Source organism: Peromyscus leucopus, chromosome 10 (genome assembly GCF_004664715.2).
Source record: "Peromyscus leucopus breed LL Stock chromosome 10, UCI_PerLeu_2.1, whole genome shotgun sequence".
NCBI lineage: Eukaryota > Metazoa > Chordata > Mammalia > Rodentia > Cricetidae > Peromyscus > Peromyscus leucopus.
The window spans coordinates 11,865,364-11,888,742 of NC_051071.1; the positions used below are offsets into that span (position 1 = coordinate 11,865,364).

General features: G+C 42.8%; 1 protein-coding gene across 3 annotated transcripts in view; it reads right to left on the minus strand.

Moving 5' to 3' along the window:
- The window catches only part of Xpo1 (exportin 1), a 42,976-nt gene extending 20,134 nt beyond the window's left edge, over window positions 1-22,842 (minus strand). Inside the window, exons 1-6 of one of the 3 annotated variants that reach the window (XM_028876361.1) lie at window positions 22,026-22,842; window positions 16,700-16,831; window positions 9,557-9,658; window positions 6,099-6,171; window positions 1,012-1,073; window positions 534-578 (exon numbers count right to left, since the gene is read on the minus strand). In XM_028876361.1, coding sequence (XP_028732194.1) covers window positions 534-578; window positions 1,012-1,073; window positions 6,099-6,171; window positions 9,557-9,658; window positions 16,700-16,825 — 408 coding nt within the window. In that variant the 5' untranslated portion in view covers window positions 16,826-16,831; window positions 22,026-22,842. Of the gene's footprint in view, window positions 1-533; window positions 579-1,011; window positions 1,074-6,098; window positions 6,172-8,611; window positions 8,678-9,556; window positions 9,659-16,699; window positions 16,832-21,193; window positions 21,616-22,025 lie in introns of those variants that run through there. The other 2 variants (XM_028876362.2, XM_037208946.1) reach the window with 2 other exon arrangements.
- Window positions 22,843-23,379: the final 537 nt, after the last annotated feature.

Genomic DNA, 23,379 nt, shown 5'->3' on the forward strand with positions numbered 1-23,379 from the left:
GTGTAAGGATATAAAAACTAGGACTGGACCAGCCACATGTAAGGAAAATGCACAGTATCAGCCAAATAAAGTCCAGTGGTCACATTGAAAATTACAAACTCCAGTATGCACTGAAGCCATATAACCGCAAGTCTTTGTTGATTCTTACCAAAACAGGTTCATTACAGCAAATGCTAAGTAAAGAGCTGATCTCAGGTCAGGTGTGGTGGCGCACACCTTTAATCCTAGCACTCGGGAGGCAGAGGCAGGTGGATCTCTGTGAGTTCGAGGCTAGTCTGGACTACAGAGGGAGTTCCAGGACAGGCTCCAAAGCTACACAGAGAAACTTGATCTTGGGAGTGGGGTGGGGGTTGGGGAGGAAGACACCCTTTACTTGCATGCATGTACCCACTGGAAAACACACATCTACACATAAAAATACAAAGTTTTTATAAAGGTATCTATGGCATAGAGGAATTTTGAACAATAGACCCAAATTTTAAATGTAATAGTCATTTAATTTTTTTGAGGAAGATGGTTAATATAAAACTTACCTGAACAAGAATCATATTTAACTTCCCAATATACACCTTTTCTTTCTAGGGAAGGAGGAAAAGGGTCAGATTAAACAAGTACCTAAAGAATATAGCATAAACATAACATGCATGTTTTCATGACTATTAAAAGTACACTAATATTTAAATGTTTGCTTTCTTGAACACATTCACTGGGGACCATCGAGGTGGCTCAGCATGAAAAGCCAACTGCCACCTAGCCTGACAACCTGAGTTCCAATTCTCTGGACCTACACGGTGTAAGGAGAACCAACTCCCAAAAGTTGCCCTCTAACCTCAAATAAGCCCCGGGTGTAACACACTGCACGTACCACAGATAAATGTAATAAACAACCCAGTCTCTGGGGCTTCTGAGACCATGGTTTACACTGTAAACTGGAGTTCAATCTCCAGACCCACAGGGTGGCAGGCAGAGGAGAGCACTGACTCTCCCCGTTGTTCAAAAGAATTATCTTACCTCTACACAAGTTGGGTCGGAGGATGTCTTGATAATGAGGCCAACAACGTATTTTTTTATTCCTATTAAAAAAATTATACATAGTGTGTTAAAAACTAAAACTTCTTTGTAAGATAGGCATGGTGGTTTATGCCTGTAACCCCAGCACTGAGTGCTGAGGCAAAGAAACTGTTGTATACCCTGGACTAGAATGTGACTTTTTGTTTGTTTTGAGACAGGGTTTCCCTGTGAAGGTCTAGCTGTCTGGGAAATCAGATTTGCCTGGCTCTGCCTCCCAATTGTTAAGACCACGACCTGGCCAAAATGTGACTCAAGAAACAAAATCACACTTTTGCCCCATGTTAACAAATATTCAGGACCTGGGAGAGGGCTGAGTACTGAGTTTCAAACTCCAAACCCTTCACCAGTGCTGGCAATTGCACAGCCCGTCAATTAGGACTTGGGATGCAGTTCAGTTGTAGCATACTTGCCTAACACACAAAACTCTCTGGGTGTGATGGTAAACACTTCAAAAGTTAGTGGATATATGCTTCATACTTTTGAACCTTTTAAGCTTTGAAAAATCAGGACCAAGTCAAGCAGTGGTGGCACACACCTTTAATCCCAGCACTCTTGGGAGGCAGAGGCAAGCAGATCTCTGAGTTTGAGGCCAGCCTGGTCTATAATAGAGTTCCAGAAGAGCCAAGCCAAGGATACACAGAAATACCCTGTCTTGGGGGGGGGCGGGGGGAGAGGAAACCCCAGGCTAACTATAAACTATCCACTTTCCTCCTAAATCTTTTTTATTCTTATAAGGTAAGATTATAGGCATGAAATACTACTGGGCCCATCTAACAGCACATTAATTTTATAGGAAAAGTATACCAAGTGATATGCATTCTTGTTTAAATACATGCACCTTCTCTGGTTTAACAGCTGACCTCTATGATGATATCAGCACTGGGGAGACTAAAGCAGGACAATCTGCCGGAAGTTCTAGCCAGCCTGGCTAAAATACTGAGGCCAACTTTGGCAATAGAGCAAAACACTATACAAACATTGAACTATACATATTTGGACTTCTGATCCTGCCCACAAAGTTCTGGAACTACACAGGAGTGAATGCATGCCTAAATCATACATTTTGATCTTTATACTTTATTTTGTTATGCATGTGTGTCTGTAATTGTATATTACCTGTGTGTGAGCACCCAGTGTAAATAAAATGGGTGCTGGGACCCATGTGAGGACCTCTGCAAGTACAGCAAGCTCTTGCAATTGCTAGGCCATCTCCAATCCAGGATTTTTTTCTTTGCAATTGTTATATTTCTTGTGAAGAAAGTATGTATCACTTAAAACTGTAGGCACATTTTCTTCAAAGGGTTTCTTACTGTTTTTAGCATTTATTGGTTTTTTTTTTTTTTTTTTGGGAGGGAGGTCTTAAAGTAATCATTTGACCTCTGCCTAAAGAGTGAATGACCGTGTCTCTTATAGCCTACACTAAAATTCCTCATCCTTCTGTTTCTACCTCCAAAGCTACCTTTGAGAGCCTCTAACTAGCCTGCAACACTGTGTATTGAGCTGGTCTTGAATTTTATGATCTTTCCACATCTGTTTCCAAGTGCTGGATAATAGTCGCTCTTACTTCCTTTTACCATGACTCTAGCCTCTGAGACTGGGTTTAGACAGGGTTTATGTTCAGGCTGGCCTCCACTGGCTGTGAAAGGATGGCCTTGTGCTATGGGACAGACGTGATTAAACTGGGCATGGTAAAGCACACCTTTAGTCCTGTCCTCCTGAGGCAAGGAGTGAGGTGAGGCCAGCCTGGTCTACACAGCTACAAAATAAATACCCAGGACTACATAAAGACCCTGTGGTGTTGGCAGGGAATTGAAAACAAAAGTTTTAATTTAAAAATAAGATGCTCTTGCTTTTCCTTTTTTTCCTGAGACAGAGTCTCAGTTTGTAGTCTTGGCTGTCCTGGAGCAGCTCGGATGAGGTGTGCATCACACCCAGCTAAAACTCATTTAATAATAGAAAAAGAAGCAATGTGAACACAAATAGATCTAGTTTTATGGGGTCTTTTGTTGCTGTCTTAACCTTCACTTGTATGTCTATAAAACCAACCAAACAAAAAGACACAGGCCACTGACTGCTGCTGGGGGAGGAGTCATTCATTGTCTTGAGCCCATGAGGCTCCAATGACAGTTCCATCCATGTTCACTGGACAGTCCTGGTTTAACTCAGTGAATCGCAACAAAATGAGGTCAACGTGGAAAAGGGACTTTTAAGAAAGGAGACGGTTCATGGGGGTGGAGGGAGACAAAGCAAAAGGACTTCCCTGGGCTCTAGGGTCTCAAAACAGCAACAGCAAACAAAACCCTAAACTAAAAGTAAAATGCCAAAGGTTACAACACACACACACACACACCAGCAAACAAAACCCTAAACTAAAAGTAAAATGTCAAAGGTTATACAACACACATACAAACACACACACACACACAACCCAAAGCATTTAGGAACCAGTAAGGCACCTAATATAAAAAATGAATTAAGTCTTATAACTCCATTAACCTGAAAAATACTAATTCAGCCATTACTAGCAAATCACTAATTTAATAACCATTGATACATAAAACCACAAAACACACAGAAAACATAGCAATGCAAAAAATTTACAACACAATTCAAGTTTTTGCTTCATATTTTGCATTACCTCTTTTTCATTATTAAGATGGCCTTTTAGAGGGCTGGGGAGATGAAGCAGCAGTTAGGAGTGGTTGCCCTTCTTGCAGAGGACCCAAGTTTGGTTCCTAGCACCACAATCAGGCAACTCATAGCTCTTTTCTGGCCAGTGAGGGTTTATGTGCTTGCCTGAGTGTGTGTCCGTGTCCGCAGTACCCTCAGAGGCCAGAGGAGGGCACTGGATCCCCCGGAACTGAAGCTAAAGGCCTGAGTCACCTAGTGTGTACTAGAAACCAAATAGGTCCTTGGCAGGAGCAGAAAGTGTTCAAAATTGTTGAACCAGCTCTCCAGTCCTATATTATCTTTTCAATAATTAATACAAGGTCTTATTTTGTAGCCCTGGTTAACCTGGAACCCACTACGCAGACCAGGATGGTGTCTAAATGAGATCCACCTGCTCTGCCTCCCCACTGCTGGGATTGAAGGTGTGAACTACCATACTTGGCGTGTTCATATTATATTCACTGTTAAGTTTCTGGTAATTTTACCATTAATTTCACTTTGTAAATTCCTTACATGTCAAGAATATTACTCCTGCCCCTACAATAAAGTTTGTGTATATAAACTTTTAAAAAGTGCCAAACAGGAAAATGAATTACTATTTAAAAATACTAAGAAATATTTCTTTTAAAACTTAAACTTCAGCCAAGTATGATGATTCACACCTGCCAACTTGGCTACACAGTGAGTTCTTGGTCATTCTTAATCAAACATTAAGGCTAAGACTGTAGTTCAGTTGGTAGATAGATAGCTTGTCTACTATGTTTAAAGTCCTAGGTTTGCTCAGCACTCACAAAACTATGGTAACTCAAGCCTATATTCCCAGCCCTCAGCTGGAGGCAAGAGACCTACAAGTTCAGTGCCACCCTTACTTACAAAACAACCTGAACTATACAGGACACCATCTAAATAAAAAATAAAGGACAACAAAAAATTGTATTAAAAAAAGGAACATGGCTGGAAAGATGCCTCAAGGGTTAAGAACAGTCAGTGCTTTTCCCAGGACCTGTGCTCAGGTCCCACCACCAACTCAGGGAGTTTCATAACCACTTGTAACTCTAGCACCAAAACACCTGTCACTTTCTTCTGGCCTCCACAGATGGAAGGGCACAGAACAGCTGGGACAGATGGTCAGGTGCACACACACACACACATCTTAAAAGAAAAAAAAAAAAAAAAAAAAAAAGCATTTACTGCTCTTCCAGAGCACCCAGGTTTGGTTCCCAGCACACACAGTTCACAGCTGATCTGGTAGTTCATCACCACCCATAACTACAGTTCCAGAGGATTCAACACCCTCTTCTGACTGCCCCAGGCATCAGGCACACATGTGGTACATATGCATGGAAAACATCCATATGCAGAAAATAAAGCATTCACATTCAGAGGCTGGGGCAGGGTTAACAAGTGCCCTACCACTAGCCTATAGACCAAACCTCAATTTTCTAATTAGTATCAAACAACTGTCTTTGTTAAAACTATTATTTACTTGTTTTGTGTATGTAGGTGTGTGTGTATATAGGTGTGGAAATGAATCTCATACAGCCTAGGACTTGAACTCCTAATCCTCCTGCCTCCACCACCTTATGAGTGCTGGGGTCACAGGTGGGAACCCCCATACCTTAGTCCTCAGATTCCTTACAACTACAACCTTTCCTGATACAGTAAGAAATATCTAAGATTAATTCTAGTCATCACTACACTTTTCTCATTTTAGAGTTAGAAACTGACCTGGCTCATAAAGCAACCTCAGAAATACATAGGTAAAAAACCTTGATTTGATGTTTTCCTCCCTTAGTCCAATCAAGCTGCTATATACATAAACAATATTGTTGGTTACTGTGCCATGATCTTAAAACATACTCAAATTTTATTTACCTCCAGCCATGCCCCAAAATAGCTCAAGTGATATTAATTTGGTATGCATGTGAAGCTGAGGATGACCCAGAGACCCCCTCCCCCAAATGCTAGGCAAGCACTGTACCCCAGATCTTCATTCTCAGCCTGGCATGTGTGTTTTCCTTTCCATTGTTTTCCTTTCTTGACAGTCTCTCTACATAGCCCTGGCTGTCCTAGAACTACTCTGTAGACTAGGTTGAACTCAAATTCACAGAAACTCCACCTGCCTCTGCCTCCTGAGTGCTGGAAGCAAAGGGATGCACCACCCCGCCGAACTGTGTGCATACTCTTACTTTCTGAACAAGGTTTGCTCCAAGTGATGGCTGCCTCTTTCCTCTAAAAGACTGCCTACTCTTCCTTCCCTACACAAATAACCCTGCCACGCAACATTAATAAACTCAACTATAGTAAGAATATCAGGACCCAAAATTGAATTATTTACCCTTAAGATATTTTCCTACCTTCACACTGGTTCCTTGGAAGAATCTTCCACCTTGTTTTTATCACATTTTCCAAAATCTGTAGTCCATAATACTGAAAATTGGAGAATAGAATTATGTGAGTATCTTGTCATAGGACTAGGATCTTTCAGGATTCACAAATGGACAGACACACATTTATAGCTAACATTTCAAAAACATTACACTATCAAGTTTAATTACATATATTAAACAAGGATCTATTCGCCCATAAGCTGACATGTCATGCATTTTCCTCATTTTACTGTTCACTACTCTATGTAACGTCCTGCTGTTTACACATGCTCACACCAGGAGGAAGAACCAAATAAAAAGCCCTTTAGCAGCCAAATGGGCTTATCTGTAGAAGGAAAAATAACAGCCAGATAGGAATTCACAGCGTAAGACTGCTCATAGGCTTGCATACATTATTAACACAACCAGGCTCCAAAATTTAGTAGCTTGGATGCTGTCAAGCGTCCTATCCTCCTCTAGGAGCTACAAGCTTGCAGCCAAACAGCAAGTGTTGCCACAGATACTTTCTACACAAGTGTAAGCGTCTCTGGTGTGTTACTTAAGGAGCAGCAAGACAAACCCACAGGTTCATTGTCAATTCTAGACCCACCCTTATGCAGTTTCTATTTCTACTAATTTAAAGATAAACTTTTGTGCACAGTCAAAATAAAATACAAATGCATGTTGCAATCTGTGTCTACCTTTCAGGTATCCCTTTATAAACATGGAAGCTCTAACTGCATATGTGATAAAGTTAAATAACAGACACCACTTTGAATCCATTTTTTCCCTTCTGCTGTGTATGCATTCTACAGTTAACATGTAAGAATTTATCATGCTCTAGGATTTACTACCTCAATTATTATTGGTCATTATTATTATGACCAATTAGTGTAGATAGGCAGGAGGAAGAAAAGGAACCAAAATGTTTTTGTTTCACCTCAAGAATTAGGAATTCTAATAACCGGCTGTAATACCTGAAAGGTAAACTCATTCACATAGCCTCAGATTGCAAGTTTTGGCTGAGAATAAGAGTTCATCTTTAAAATTGTTAGTCATTTACACAATAAAATAGGAGCATTAGTATTTCAACCAAAGGGATCATATAAATGCTCATTTTAGCCAAAGCACAATATAGACTGTCCCAAACTACATTGTGCTCAAATACTTTTTGCTGTTTTCTTTCATTTTAATATTTTATACACCTTACAAAAATAATTTCTTTGCAATCTCTACTTAAACTCTACATTTGCAGAACATTCCTTAAAGTCCTCTAAAATAAGAATAAGGCCATAACAAATTCTGTTATTAAGGAATTAGATGTCACTACAATATTTCCCAATCAGCAGTAATAAACCTTCCTACCCTGGTCCGTAGCTCTACAGAACTAGTGCTCAGAGGCATACAAAGACAACAGTTCCTCTAATTTAGCATAAAACCTACTACAAGTCATACTACCTGAAGATCCCAAAGAAAAAGAAAAAATAATCAAAACAGAAGACCACATCGTGTTACAGAATATGCCCTCTTGTTAATAACCAATTAAAAAGACCCGTGAAGCACCAAGAAACTAAACACCATAAATGCGTGAGACTAAAAAGATCTTTTAAGATACCTGACCTAATTTTTGTTTCTCAATTAAAAATACCCCCTTCCATTACTATCTATAACATTCATTAATTTACTCATCCTTTACTGACTAATACTCATTATGTAGTACTGACTCACTAACTCCAGCCCTTTCTACAATTACAAAGTAGGATCAGCTTGCTGAACACACATTCCTACTTGAAAACTTTCTAACAAAGCGGCTGAGGAAGGGAGCCCAATACAAGCATCCCACACCCGTGGTCAAAGGTGGATGCATGGGTGTGTCCGTCCCTGCAATCTAGCTTCTAACCTCTCCTCATCAAAAACAACTCTGGATGTAAAACTTGGAAAGAGAAAGAATTCTTGTTCCTTTTGGAAAACCATTTTCTTCATAAATATGAAGTGACAGCCAGTCTTTAAAAAACAAGCCAACAAACAGACAACTCAACACCTACTTCTACTTCAAACCTCAGAACTTGAGTTATCCACTGCTGAGCTATGAAGATGAGGGACAGGTAACAGCAAAGACTACATGAAAAAACAAACGCATGAAATGATCCCTATGGCAGAAATTTCTGAGCCCTTAGAAATACTTATTTTATGCATCGAGTCCCCCTTCCCCTCCCACCACCCCTGAAACAAAAACAATCGATGAACAGAATTCAGTTAAAGGGAATCAAAAGGGTAGACCTTGTGGAGGCCTGCCGTCAAAGCCTAGCTGTGTAGTTGCACAGGAAGACACCCCTTTTCTTCCTATTACAAGCAATCAACATAATGGAACATTATGATTAATATCAGGTAGTGTTAACATCTTTAAAGAAAAAAAAATGATTGCATAAAAGCCAAATGTCATAGTGCATAAATTTAGCACCAAATCATTTGTAATTTATGTAAATTGAAGAATTCTTTACCTGTTGCTTTCTTTCTGTTCCTCTAATCATCTCATTTTTCACAAGACAAATTTGAGTTTTTAAAAATACTGTTGATAAATCAACTTAAACATTAGTAATGTCTGTCAGTATAAAAAGCAAAATTTACCAGGCAAGCAAACAGGCAAACACTGTTATGTTACTTAAGGTTAGCACTTTGAGGAAGTTCTGGGCTGTATTTTTGCCTTAAAATTTACCAAGATGTCAAAACTAATTAATATTTTTAAACTGTTAACTAACACATTCTGATTTCATAAACAGATGTGCACATGGCTATTTTCTGTTTTAATACAATGTATATTAAGCAGAGACCTTTTGTGTATTAAACAGAATGCCACGGTTAAGTTTATTACTTTAAGGCGTTTAAAGAGAAGCGTGAATCATCAAGCATTCAACAGTCAAAACACATTTTGATCAACCCTTCTGTTCAAACTCAAGGAAAAAAAAAAAGCCCCGAGTTATAACATTTTCAATTGCAAATAAGAACTAAGTGCTGTCTCAATGAAAACACTGGTACCATGGAGTAGGGAGTTAAGCTGTCCACACTACTGGGTGTTGATGGTGCCTAGCCTGTATTATATTGATTATTTGCCCAAAATAATTTAAGTCTCATCTCTGAGTAACTTAAAACTTATGCTAAGACCTATATACATGTTATAAAAGGAGAAAACTCCCGCCCCCCAAAAGAAAAAAAAAAAAGAAAACACACAAAAACCACCTTGCATACTAGTCCCAATTACAAAAACTTCATTCATAATTCTTAGGACTATTTGCAAGAATTAATTCTAAGCTCTAGAGTAATTGTGAAATAAGTTAGCAATATAAAGTGATTTGGTAACAAATGCTAATACTAAAATGAGATACCTTCCTCAAAGTTTATGACTGGAAGAAAAGAAGAATGGATTTTAAAAACCACCACTTGCTTACTTTCGTGTTCATGTTCTGCGAAAACTCCAATATCGTGTCGACGCGTGTCCAAGCATCAGGATGTTCCTTTAAATGTGTCAATACTTCTTGAGCCATTCTTTGCTAAAATAGTACACAAAAAGAATTAAGCTAAGGTGTTCTTTAGAATTCACTGAAATGTAAAGTACGGAGAAAGGCACAGTGATACTTTTACCTTCTGGAAACATCTGAGAGATGAACTGCCAGAAGCAGAAACTCGTCAGGCTTTGGGGTACAAGCTGTATTCCCAAGTACTCAGGAAGGTAGGGTAGGGCAAGATTCCCTAGTTCTCTAGCTACCCGGAAGCTCAAACCCCTCTTGATTAGTAAGACCGTACCCTGGAGAGTGCTCGTGAACTGAAGGGATTGCCACCAAGCCTGATGGCATATATTCCATCCCAAAACCCATATGGTATAGAGACTCAGGCTCTCGAAGGCTGTCCTCTGACCTTTAACTCACAGACACAGACAGACTTTCCTTTCTTAAATCATGGTGCATTTCTGTGAGCTAACTTTACGAAAACTGAGATACATGGCTGCTGAGTTCAGAGCAGCCAAGCTACAGAGACCTTTTAAGACAAGGAGGGAGAGGAAGGCTTTTAGAAAGGAGAGGGAGAAAGAAAGGGAAGGATTTTATTTCTTTGAAAATACATCAGGCTGGAGAGATGGCTCAGAGGTTAAGAGCACTAGCTGCTCTTCCAGAGGTCCTGAGTTCAATTCCCAGCAACCACATAGTGGCTCACAACCATCTGTAATGAGATCTGGTGCTCTCTTGTTCTGCATGTACATAATAAATAAATTAAAAAAAAAAAAAAAAGCAAATGCATCAGCCTTTCTCACAAATCTGGTTTATTAAACTTACATTCAATCAAGGAGGGGTTTGGTAAAAACTCAGTGGCAAAACACAAGCTTAGAACCCCAGTTCAATGTCTAGCATTAAGAAAGAAGGCAGGCAAGAGAGGAAAGAGGATCTCTGAGTTCTGAATACAGGTTGGTCTACATGGTGAGTTCCAAGCCAGTGAGGGCTACATGAGTTTCAAATAGAATATACACTTAGCCAAGTGTTTTGGCACATGCCTTTAATAATACCAGCATCAAGAACTGGACCTAAGAGATCAAGGCCAGCAAGTTCCAGGACAACCAAAGCTACCCAGTCTTAAACTTGAAATAAAAGAATACGGGAGGGTGTGGTGCCACAACCTTTTCTTTTTTTTTGGGAGGGGGGGTTGGAGACAGGGTTTCTCTGTATAGTTTTGGTGACTGTCCTGAATCTCCCTTTTAGACCAGGCTGGCCTTAAACTCACTGAGATTCGCCTGGCTCTGCCTCAGTGCTGGGATTAAAGGTGTGCACCAACACCGCCTAGCTTGGTGCCACAAGCTTTTACTCCTAGACTCAGGAGGCAGAGGCAAGAAGATCTGAGTTTGATGCCAGCCTGCTCAACTCTTGAGTTCCAGGACAGCCAGAGCTACAGAGAACACGTAATTTCTTCTGCAATTTGTCTTTTGCATTTAATGTGGTTTTAAAGATTTAGCCATGTTGACATTACTATGTCTAGCTTCTTTGGTTTAACTATAACATTTTCATAATACATTTCACCAAAGTTTTTAGTCTACTGACACTCTTTTTTAACAACTTAATCTTTTCACTTTTTTGACTTTGTTATTTTGTAGCTAAACTGGATCCTTCCCTCATTTCTACAAATTTCTAAGCATGAGCCAGGCATGGTGGTACACACCTGTGAGCCTAGCATTCAAAAGGCAAATAAATGAAGTAAAAATAAATCTAAAACAACAAAGGCTAAAGCGGAAAGACTGCCAGCCTGGACCACACAGACTTTGCTTCAAGAAAGGGGGGGGGGGCGCGCGCACAAGCTTATTTTGAAGCAAGCAAATATAATATTCATTATGATCTTACTAATCAATATTACTTTTGGAACCAGGCAAAATGCACGAGTTCCCACTAACTGCACTACTGTACCATAAGTATCTTCACTTTGCCCTATTTCTCATTCTTCTTATATTTCTATTATCTTAAAATCTCAAAAAGTTTTAAGCAATAGAAGAGTTGGATCAAAATAATTAACAGGACACAATACTGAAAAACACATCCACTCTTCACTTAACATCCCCCGTTAATTAATTGCTAAAAATAGAAATATCTAATATTATAGTTTTGTTAAAAGACTTAAAAAAAGTGTGTGTGGGGGGCTGAGGGGTTGCATTTACTGCAGTGCCAGTGAATACACCAAAAAACAGGCATGGAAGTCCCTCAGGGCTTGGAGTCACAGGTGTCTGTGATCTGCTGCAGTGGATGCTCAGAACCACTCAGGTCCTCTGGAAGAGCAGCACACGTTGTTGCCTGCTGGGCCATCTCTTCACCCTCCAGCCATTATAGTTTAAGTACCTTACTATACTCCCCATATAGGCAAAAGCTCTGTCCACAAATTATTTCATGCTTCAAAAAAATCTTAGGTTCTGACCATTTATTTTGAAATGTATTTAGCATTGGTGGGATAGTGGCATTCACTTTTAATGCCAGCATTCACAAGCAGAGACATGCTGATTTGGGTTTATGGTCTACACAGCAAGTTGTAGGCCAGTAAGAGCTACGCAGTTAGACTCTGTCAGAGAAAAACAGACAAGTATAACATTCCAGTCCTGTCCCTACTGACCTACTTCTGCCAGCAAGGACCCATTTCCCAAAGTATATATATTTTACCCAACATCATAACCACCTGTTATAAGAACGGCAACAAAAACAAATGATGAAATCAAATACACTTTTCCTTGAGAATACATACCAATACACTCCAAAATATACCTTTCCTTTTCCATTTCTGTAACATTGGGGTTTGATCCCAAAGTCCCATGCCACTGAATTAATATTTCTACATTTTTCTAAACTTTGAGACATCGTCTTGCTTAGTTACACAGGCATCCTCACCTGTGATCATTCTGCTTCAGCATTCAGAGCTGAGATTATAGTCTATACACTGTATCAAGTGGTTTAAAGAGTGCACCCTTATTAGCCAGAGTGTCATCTGTTACAGGTCCTTTACATATTCTTATCACTGATTGTAATGTAGGCAACATTTTGTACATGGGTTTTAAGAATAACTAGGGACGGGGCTGGAGAGATGGCTCAGGGGTTAAGAGCACTGACTGCTCTTCCAAAGGTCCTAAGTTCAAATTCCCAGCAACCACATGGTGGCTCACAACCAGCTACAATGAGATCTGATGCTCTCTTCTGGCCTATAGGCAAAATACCACATATATAATAAATTTAACTAGGGAATCCATAAGGAAATCAATGTGTGTAACAAAGCTGGGCATGATGAATGGCACTTGCATGCAATTCCACTACTGTAGGTGAAGGCAGAAGGATCATGAATTCAAGAGCAACTTAGAGTAATTTTCCAAGTTTGCCCTCTAAAACTGCCCCCTAAAAACAGATAACAATAAAAGGCTGGACACAATGCTCAGTTGGTAGAAAGGTTACCCAGCATTCAAGAAGCCCTAGGTTCAGTCCCAGACCTGTGTAAACCTGGTGTGGTGGCACATGACTGGAACCTTAGCACTAAGGAGATGGAAGCACAAGAACCAGAAGTTCAAGGTCACTCTGAGCTACATTTGGAGTCTATTCTATGATCATTCTAGGGCATGAGATCCCATCTCAAGAAACAGCAACAGTTAAGTCGTGTGATGGATTATAATATCTACACCTGATTTGTTACTGGAAATAAAGTCCTTTACTTAGGAAAAGCTAACCTACTGCTCTCATAAACAATAATGCTCATGCCGGGTACAGTGGCAGAGCACGTCTTTAATTCTAGTTAATTTAATATGAACTAGTTAATCCTAGTTAATCATGAACTCTGTGAGTTCAAGGCCAGCCTGGTCTACAAAGGGAGGTTCAGGACAGCCAGGCTGTTACACAGAGAAACCCTGACTCAAAAAACAAAAACAAAACAAAGGGGGGGAAAAACCCTACCCCAAAATTATGAACATTTCTGTTACGTTAAATTATCATGTAATTCAGGCTGGCCTTGAACTCTGATATCCCTGCTTCTGTCTTTTCTTTTTATTCAAAACAGGGGTTCTCTGTTGCCTGGCCATCCTGGAACTTACTCTGTAGATCAGGTTAGCTTTAAACTTACTATCTGGGATTTAAAAAGATAGAGGAAAGGGAGAAGCAGCCGTGTAGTGGTGGGGGCGGTGGCGGCCCATGCCTTTAATCCCAGAATGGGAGGCAGAAGCAGACAGATAGTAAGAATGAGGCCAGACTGGGCTACACAGAGGTCCAGGCCAGTTTAGCACCCACAGCTAAATCTTGAGGGAGCAGTGGAGAGACGGCTCAGCAGTTACAGCACTTGCTGCTATTGCAGAGGACCTGGGTTCTACTAGCACCTACATGGTGTCTAACAACCATCTGTAACCTCAGTTTTGGGGACACACATGGTGCACATACATGGTGCAAAAGCATTCATACATGTAAAGTAAATAAGTTTCCAATCTCATGCTTTGTGCCCTCAGAGGTCAGAAGGAGGCATCAGATCCCCTAGAACTAGAGTTCAAGGTTGTTATGAGCCACCACATTGAGTACTGGGGACCAAACTTAGGTCCTCTGTAAGAACAACAAGGACTTCTAACTGCTGAGCCAACTCCAGCCCTCCCTTAAGCTCTTTATATAGTGAAACCAGTATCAAATCAATAAAAATATCTGTGCATAAAGTTTATCTTTCATTCATTTCTAGTAATTTATAAACAATACTACCATACCCACCTTTCAGCTTTATAAACTGTATGATAGCACCCAAGGACAAACAAAACTATCTTAACAAAGCCAGACTTGCTGAATACTTTGGGAGGCAGAGGCAAGCACATCTGAGTTCCAGGACAGTCTGGTCTATACAGTGAGTCCCAGGACAGCAAGGGCTACAGTGAGACCCTGTTTCAGCCTCCCCACTCTATAAAAAACACACAAAACAAAATTAACTTTCAGTAGACAATTGCTCAAGGAATCTAATGCTTTGGCAACACTAACTGCACTGATCAAAGAGCACTTGAGACTGGCTCTGAACCGGGCGCACAGAAGACACGAGTCCCTAACTCCTGATCCTGTCTCCCTCCTAGTGCTGAGATTAAAAAAAGAAAGCATGTTCCACCATGCCAACTTTATTATTAAAAGGAATTTTGTCCCAATTTCAGAACATTTACATTAGAAGACAACTAACATCCTAAAGTGGGTTCTCTCCTTCCACTAGGCAGGCCTCAGGGACTGACTCAGGTTGGTTATCCATCACCAGGCCACTTGCACAGAACTTTACTCAAAACTTACTCTATTCCACAAATGTTGCAGCTTCTATGGTTTTAACCATCTACACATACTGTCTCCTATCTCTTCTTTTGACATTTCTCTCTATAGCTAAGGCTGGCTTGAAACTTGCTGTGTATCCCAGACTCACCTCAGACCCATGATCCTCCTGGCCTCTGCCTCCCAAGTGCTAGGGCCACAGACAGACAAACACCTATATTGTAATAGTGTTAAATCATCATCAAAATATAGCTTACTATAAGGTAATTATCTTCACTAACAGGACTTCTTTTATAACAGCACAAAATTAATGAAAATTCATATTGTCTTCTATTTTTCTGAGTTCCTGCCTGGCCTAGAACTCACTGTGTAGACCGGGCCCATCTCAAACTCACAAGCTGTTCCTGCCTCTGGCTCTCAGAGTGCAGGAATTAAAGGAGTGCACCACATCTGGCTCATACTGGATTTTTATTTAGACAGACATCTGAAAGACTTCTGCAATGTCAATGCTAAAAATCGGGAACAGAGGTCATTCAGACGGCTTAGCGGCCAAACCTGTAAATTTGCATCTCACCACCAGAATCCACAATAGAAGTACAGAAGAACCAAGTAGTCCCCTGACTTCTACATAAACAACTGTGTGGTACAATAGCACCCATGTGCACAAACATTCACAAACGTTAAAATGTTATTAAAAATAGGACAGAAGGGCAGCAGTGGCACACGCCTTTAATCTCAGCACTCAGGAGGCAGAGGCAGACAGATCTCTGAGTTGGAGGCCAGCCTGGTCTACAGAGTGAATTCCAGGATAGCCAGGATTGCACAGAGAAACCCTGTCTCAAAACCAAAACAACAAAAAGAACATTAGGGGATAGGAGAGATGACTCAGCTGTTAAGAGTGTTGGCTGCTTTTCCAGAGGTTCTAGGTTTGAGTCCTAGCAGCATGCAGCTCAATGACTGTTTATTCCAGGGGAATTTGACACCACCTTCAGGCCTCCGTGAGTACCAGGCACAAAATAATACACAGACACACAGGTCAAACACCCATAACCATTAAAATAAAAAAGACTTAACTCCAAATATATTAAGCACATATAAAGGTACAAATAAGCAATTTTTTTTTATTAGGGTTACAGTATGTATTACTATACCAAGCGCAAATACACTTTAATAACTACCAAAGAACTTATAATGGGTTCTATTTCATTTCACGTATTTTTTTGTTGTTGTTGTTTTGTTTTTCAAGACAGGGTTTCTGTGTAGCCAAGGCTGTCCTGGAACTAGAGGAGCGCACCTCTATTTTATTGAGGATTAAGTGTTTGGAGTTACTGACAAGTGGCTGGAAAGATGTTTCAGCAGTTCCAGAGTTCAGTTTCTAGCATTTATAATTGGGTGGCTCACAACTACCTTTAATTTCCAGTTCCATGACATCTGCCCACTAAGGGCACCCTCCCACACCCAAAATATACACATCCACATACAAAAAAGCTGGGATTGGTGGCAAGTGCCTTTAACCCTCACACCCAGATATGAGCAGATCTCCAGGAGTGGGGGGCCAGCCTGGTGTATAGTTGAGACTGTCTCAAAAGGGAAAATAAAATATAGAAAAAAAGAAAAGCCAGACAAGTATATTCCTAAGTTTTCCTCTTGATCACGTCTAACACTGATACTTTGCCCAGACTAATTCACACCAGTCAATAATTCCAAATTCATATAAACTACAGGATATATTTTATAAAAAGGAGAAAATATTCAACTACTTCGTTATTTTTTAAATAACTTCATAAAGTTTTAGTTATCTACTTTATTTACCTGGGCTCCTTCTCCATGGTATAAGCAATTCACCACATTGTCTAAGAGATTGATATCCAGTTTTTGGCTGAAATCAAGCAGCTGACGAGCTGCATGGTCTGCTAACATTGTCATAATTGCTGGCATAGATTACTGAAAGAAAAAAAAAGGCAAAGTTAAGAAGTTTGGACAGCAGCTAACACACTTTCTATTCGAGTAATTTTACTTCAATACTATTCATACAAACACTTGGAATACAGAAATGTTTACCTACTTATTATGGACCAAGTAAAAGTAACAAAAATTATTAGTACGTTATTCTATAACTGCATTAGTTAATAGGTTCATTCCTTTCCTAGTATATTACTTATCCCACTTTCATTCATAAAATACATCAATCTAATTTTCAAGTGAATCCATTATAATTCCATAGCCTTAAAAGCTGTTCTTGCTGGGCGGCGGCAGTACACACCTTTAATCCCAGCACTTGGGGGCCAGCCTGGTCTACAGAGCGAGATCCAAGACAGGCACCGAAACTACACAGAGAAACCCTGTCTTTAAAAAAAAAAGTTGTTCTCTTTTTTTGAGGTAAGGGTGAGTGTGGGAATCTACAGGCATGTGTGACCATGACCAGGTTACCTATAGGTTCTTGCTTATCTAACTTTTTCAGTTTTTGCATCATGGTCTCTAGCCCTGGCTCACCTGAAACTCAATGGGGCCAAGAACAACCTTGAACTTTGTGTTCAAGACAGGGTTTCTCTGTGTAACAGCCTTGGTTGGCCTGGAACTCAGAGATCCTCCTGCTTCTGCTTCCTGAGTCCTGGGATTAAAGGCGTGCACCACACGTCCAGCCGATCCTGATCTTCTATGCCTCCAGTCTACTTCTCTAGTTCCTGTGTACCAGGTCCAGTTTATAGGGTGCCAGGGGTGGCATGCTAGGCAAGCACTGTACCACCTGTATGCCCAGCCCTTTTAACAAGTTATTTCAAAATTTTAAATGAGATTTCAAGGATTTAACAAACAAACCTATCCTAAGTGAATCTTTTGAATAGCTTAGTATAAGCATCTGACAGGACAATGTTAAAACATTTCTTTTGTGTTGTACATAGTGCTAAGAACCAGTCTAACATCCTAGAACCCAATACCCTCAACCCCTACAGTATTTGTTCTCTACATTCAAACCATTCAACTACACTACTTTCTATCCTTAACTGTGTTTAAGCATTGAAAGACCATCCACACTAAGGGCACAGTATCATATGCATATAATCTCAGCACTTGGAAGGTTGAGACAAAGTCTCTAATTTGAAACCAACCTGGGCTACATACATCTACTGACTAAGTGTCATGCCAGACTGGGACACACAGTAAGATCTTATCTGAAAGAAATCAAAATCTTCAAGCACACACATCCCTTGAATATATGCTCAAGAAAAAAAAAATACATTGTGAGAACCAAGCATAATTCCCATGGATCTAAAATTAGCCTAGATTACAGAATAAGACCGTTTCCAAAAAAGAAAAAAGAAAAAAAAAAAAAAAAAAAAGGTGGGTGGGTTAATAAAGCTAAGGTGCTCCCTGGATTAAGGCATTCTGACTACCCCACCAAACATGGGTAGCACTATTGATTCAGTCAATCCTGAGTGGCATTGCTCTGAAAACTATCCAGGGGCGAAGAGCACTGTGGCTCACACCTCTAATCCCAGCATTAGAAGGTTTAAGTCAGAGGATCACACTTCCTGCATTGGAACCAGCCTGAGCTACACAACACAGTAAGAGTTTGTCTAAAACAAATAAACAAAGAACAAAACCAAAGTCTGGTTTTGGTAGTGAAATGAAATAAGGCAACAGAAAAAGTATTATAATTCTGGACAACAGGGGCTGGCAAGATGGCTCAGTGGCTAATGCACTTGCAGCCAATCCAAGGGATCCCCTTCCACAATGAATACATGACCCCCAAACTGACCACTTACCTTGAGTGCACAAGCACATAGATATTCTGCCAACTTCTCTTATTTTGTGGTACTGATGGGCTAAACCTTGTGAATGCTAAGCACAGGGCACTATCACTGAGTACTGCTCCACCCCTTGGCTTTAATTTGAGATAAAGACTCATTGAGTTGTTAGCTGGCACTGAACTCTTTACACAGGAATCCCTTGAACTTGCCACCTGGAATTACATTCTCAGCAGGAGAATGCTCTTCTAAGTATAGAGCTGCCTGAGAACACTTAATGAGGCAAGTCTCCTGCCTCAACTTCCAGGCACTGTGACTACAGATGTGAGTGAGCCACCACATCCAGCTTCTAGGTCAAACTTAAATTCTGCATATCATTTCAAGAAGACACCTTAAGTATGTCTATGACACCTTTAGATAGAGCAATGTTAGAAACCTTCCAGGATCGGGAGATGAATAGCATATTAGATTACAGATTTTGAACAACTAAGTAAGAAAAAGTTGTTTTTAAGACCTTATTTTTAATTCTGTATGTGTTTGTGTGGTATGTGTGTGCCTGAGTGCAGGTGCCTGCAGAGGCCAGAGTGACGTTGGGAGTTACAGAATGAGTGCTGGGTCCTCACCAAGAGTAGTAGGAACTGCTGAGCCATTCAATCCTATCCTTTTTTAAAATAGCAGTTTGAAACTTGGACAAAGTGGAGCTTGGTGGTTTAGTCCTATATCCCAGCTCCCAGGAGGTGAAGGGGGAGATGTGAATTCCAGGACATCTTGGACTGCAGAGATCCTGAATAAAGAACAAGGCCAGGTGTGGTCACCCACAGCTTTCGTCCCAGCCAAGGCTGCACAGTGAGACCTGGCTCAAAGCACATGGAGGGCCAGCAGTTTCTATATTTTATTCATTTGCATTATTTAATTGCATATATCTGTGGTGCTGATGATACAACTTCAATTTCAATGCCAAGATTTTATTAAAGATACTTATCAAAGATATAAATTAGTTACAGTAAGTCAAACATTAGGCTTGGCTCAGTAGCGTTCTACTATGCACGAAGCCCTGGGTATGAAACGGGTGGTTATGAGCATCTGTAATCCCAGTACTCTTGAGAATCAGAAGATCAAGACCATCCTCACCTAGACAGAGTTTGAGGCCAGCCTGAAGTATGAAACCCTGTCTCAAGAAATTAATAATCAGGCCAAGCCGACAAGAAAGTCCAGCATACTACTGTAATAGGCAAGGCAAGAGGAGGCAACAAGCTCAGGAACTGCCTGTTTCCTCAAACTACTTTTCAGGAGTTCAGTCAGGCTGGAGAGATGGTTCAGTGCTGCTCTTTGAGAAGTCCTGAGTTCAATTCCCAGCAACCATCTATAATGGGATCTGATGCCCTCTTCTGTCACGCAGGTATTCACAAGAAAATAGTGTACTCATATTCATAAATAAAGAGTCCAAACATTCTGTCACATAGGTAAAGATATGCTTAAAAACACACTAATGTAAAAATAAAGAAACTGCCTGGCGTGGCATCATATGATGCCAGTGATCAAGCTCTTGGAAGGTGAAAGGCAGATTAACACCAAGGCCAGCAGCCTCATCCACACGAGGGCTCAAACAAAACCAGACCCTTGTTAGGAGCTGAATGAGCAAACACACCTGTAACCTCCCAAGAGGATAAAGCACCAAGGCCAGAGTGGGGTACACAGTGAGACAGTACCTCAAAAAGGACAAGATCTAAATACTAACATACAAGAAAAAATAATCTTCATAAACAAATGGCTGTTTCCACTATTTTCGAGGGCCATAACTTTTATAGCTTAAAACCTATTTTTTTTTTTTTGCAATCAACGTTTTTCTCGACCTACCACAATTTACATGTAATAATGATTAGCCAAACGCCCCTAAAGTTTCACTTTCAAGTCGGTCATCTTTAGGAGTTCAGATTCTGGACTCGCGTGGGGGAAGGGGTCCAATCTAAATATACTTAAATACAGTCATTGGCTATCCTCAGAACTAGATTATCTTCCAAATGACCCACCTATTCTTCAACTATGGATAACCCAGAAATGGCTGCTTTGTGGTCAATGCCAAGTACATTCAGTAGCCCAAATCAAACAGCTTCCAAAACATTCTTTCCACTACCAGCCGAAGATCACGCACTAAGTAAACAGCTATGGAGGCAGTGTTCACCAGAAATGCCCGTTCTTGCTGGTGTTCCCCAATCCCAAATTCCACTCGCTGGACTGCGTACAGTAGGGAACCATCCACCAATTCTGTGACTCTACAAGTGATTACCGATATTACCTTCAATGTCACTTCAGGCAGCGACAAACTACCTATCAGTTGCCACCCCAAACCCAGAAAACCCTAACCACTGCTTGGAGGTAAGAACTTCACATTAGGTCAAAAAACAAGACGCTACAAAAGACTGCTACTTAGGCGTGTGGGCAATCGCCTGCTTCATTCACTAAGAAACACGCCTCACTAGGAAGGGCCCGCCCTCCCCTGGCTTCCCACCCGAACGGCTCTCAGCACTTCTAACTATAGCTCAAAGGAGCACGCACTCACCCCGCCCATACTCGGAGGAGGCATTCAGACCCGGCGCCTTAAGTTCACCGCCCCATTCTCCATGCAGCATGTCCTCTGAGTGATCCGAGGTCCCGCCTCGGCGAGTATCTGTGCATCCTCTACTACCACCACTTCCTCTCCTCCGCCCCGAATTCAAGAGACTAGGAGGAGGATCTGGGAGGGCATCATTCACTGTCCACGGCCAGCAGTAAATGATTCCACCGACAAACAAGACACAGAAGCCCCGGGCGAAAAAACCCTACAACGCGGAACCCCACTTACAGATCCCCGAAAAAAGAAAAAAAAAAAATCAACTCATCTTTCCTACTTCTTGTTCCACTCCAAAACAACAACAAAAAACCACCCATCAGGCTTTCGAGTTTCCCCACCAGAAGAAGGGACTCGGTAGCCCCTCCCTCCCCCATCCCAAGCTCTCCACCGAGGGGGCCACGTGATGCAGGCGGACGTTTCAATGCTGCTGCACTCAATATTTCTGGAAACTTCCACTCCTAATAATTTACAGAGACGTCCCTGAGATCACCCCAACTCTCCCCAGCCCTCCGGCCTGGGGAAGCCCTTCCACCCACGCGCAGGGGCTCTACCTCGCTACCACGCTCCTCGCCTGCCTCCACCGCCACCCGCACACGCCAATGACCCAGCAAGCGCTCCCCTCGGCGGCCGCCTCCCCGCCTCCCCCGCCGAGCGGCAGAAGCGCTTCCATTCAATCGCAGGCTCCGCCGAGGGCCCCGCGCCCGCCCGCCGCCCGCCCGCCTCGCCTCCTGCCGGCCGCGCCGCCGCCCGACCCTCGGCCCCGAGCACACGGCCGACTTACCCAGAAATTCAACCAACTGCTTCTTCCTTCCTTGTCCGGGCTTGGGGCGAGGGAAGGTGGGGAGGAGGGAGAGGGGAGGAAATCAAGGTGGGTTTCACAGTTTTCCCACCTTAAAAAAGAAATTAAAAAAAAAAACAAGAAGGGCCCAAAAAAAAAAAAAAAAAGCTCAATATTTACTATTCCAGGGACAACTCCACCCAACACACACTCACGCACACACACGCGCGCACGCACACACACTCACACGCGCGCCCCACCGAAAAGGGGAATTAATCCGAGGAATAAATGCTCCCGCCCGGCCGGGGAGGGAAGAAAGGGGGAGGGGAGCGGGCCAGTCCGGGAGACGGAGCCCAGGACCCTCCGGCCACAGGCGGCGGCGGCGGCGGCGGCGGGAGCAGCGGCGCGAGTCCGCACGGCCGGGGCCGCTCTGCCGCCAGTTGCAGCCCGGCTCCCCCTACCACACAGGGCTGGCTCCCTGGCTCACGCCGCTCGGCGCCGGCCCCCCCACCCGGGCTCGCCTAAACTTTCCCCCCTTCGCGTGCTCCTCGGCGGCTGGTGGCTCCCCCCTCCCCCGCGGGATGGTTGCACGGCTGCTGCAGCAAAGGCTGGAACAGGCACGGCCGCCGGGGCTGTAGCTACTGTTGCTCTTGCGGATGCTGAAGCTCCCGCTGCTCCTGCCGCGGCCGCTGCAGCCGCTTCTCCCCCTCCTCCTAGTGCCTCAAACTCGGAACCGGTTGAAACCGGTTCAGACTGGGAGATTCCATCTCGGTTGAGTTTTCAGCCCATGGCGCCGCGGAGCGTTTGGAACCTGGGCCTCCGCCCCCAGGCCGCGCGCCCATTGGTCGGCCCCGGCCACAGCCGCGCCACCAGCCTACCTCTGATTGGCCCGGGCGCCCGTCAATCCGACCCCGAGGCTCCACACGAGCCTGCCGCTTCGGCCCCCGCCTCTTTCCAGCAGTGATTTGCCCGCAGAGTGGGGGAGGGGAGGCGGGGCGGGACGCCGAGGAGTGAGTCGGGAGGGTGGGGGGTGGAGGGAGAGAAGGAGGGACGAAGAACGGAGCCCAGCCAAGACGAGAGCGGAGGAGCCGCTCCGAGGATTGGCTGGAGGGAGCTGTCCGTCAAGTGCAGCCCGCCTTCCCCTTCCCTTCCCCCTCGCGGGGCTCCCCCTCCCGGTCCCTAGCTTGCGAGCCCGGCCTTTCCGGCTCGCCCATTGGCTGGGCGCCTTCGGTGACGGCGAGGGTGGGGCTCGCTCGTGAGCTAAAGGCGGCGCGAGTTTGAGCGCCGCGCGCGCCGCGGCTTGCTCGGCCTCCCTCGTCCCCCGGTGGCCCGCCCCCTCGGGCTCCCGCCAACTGGA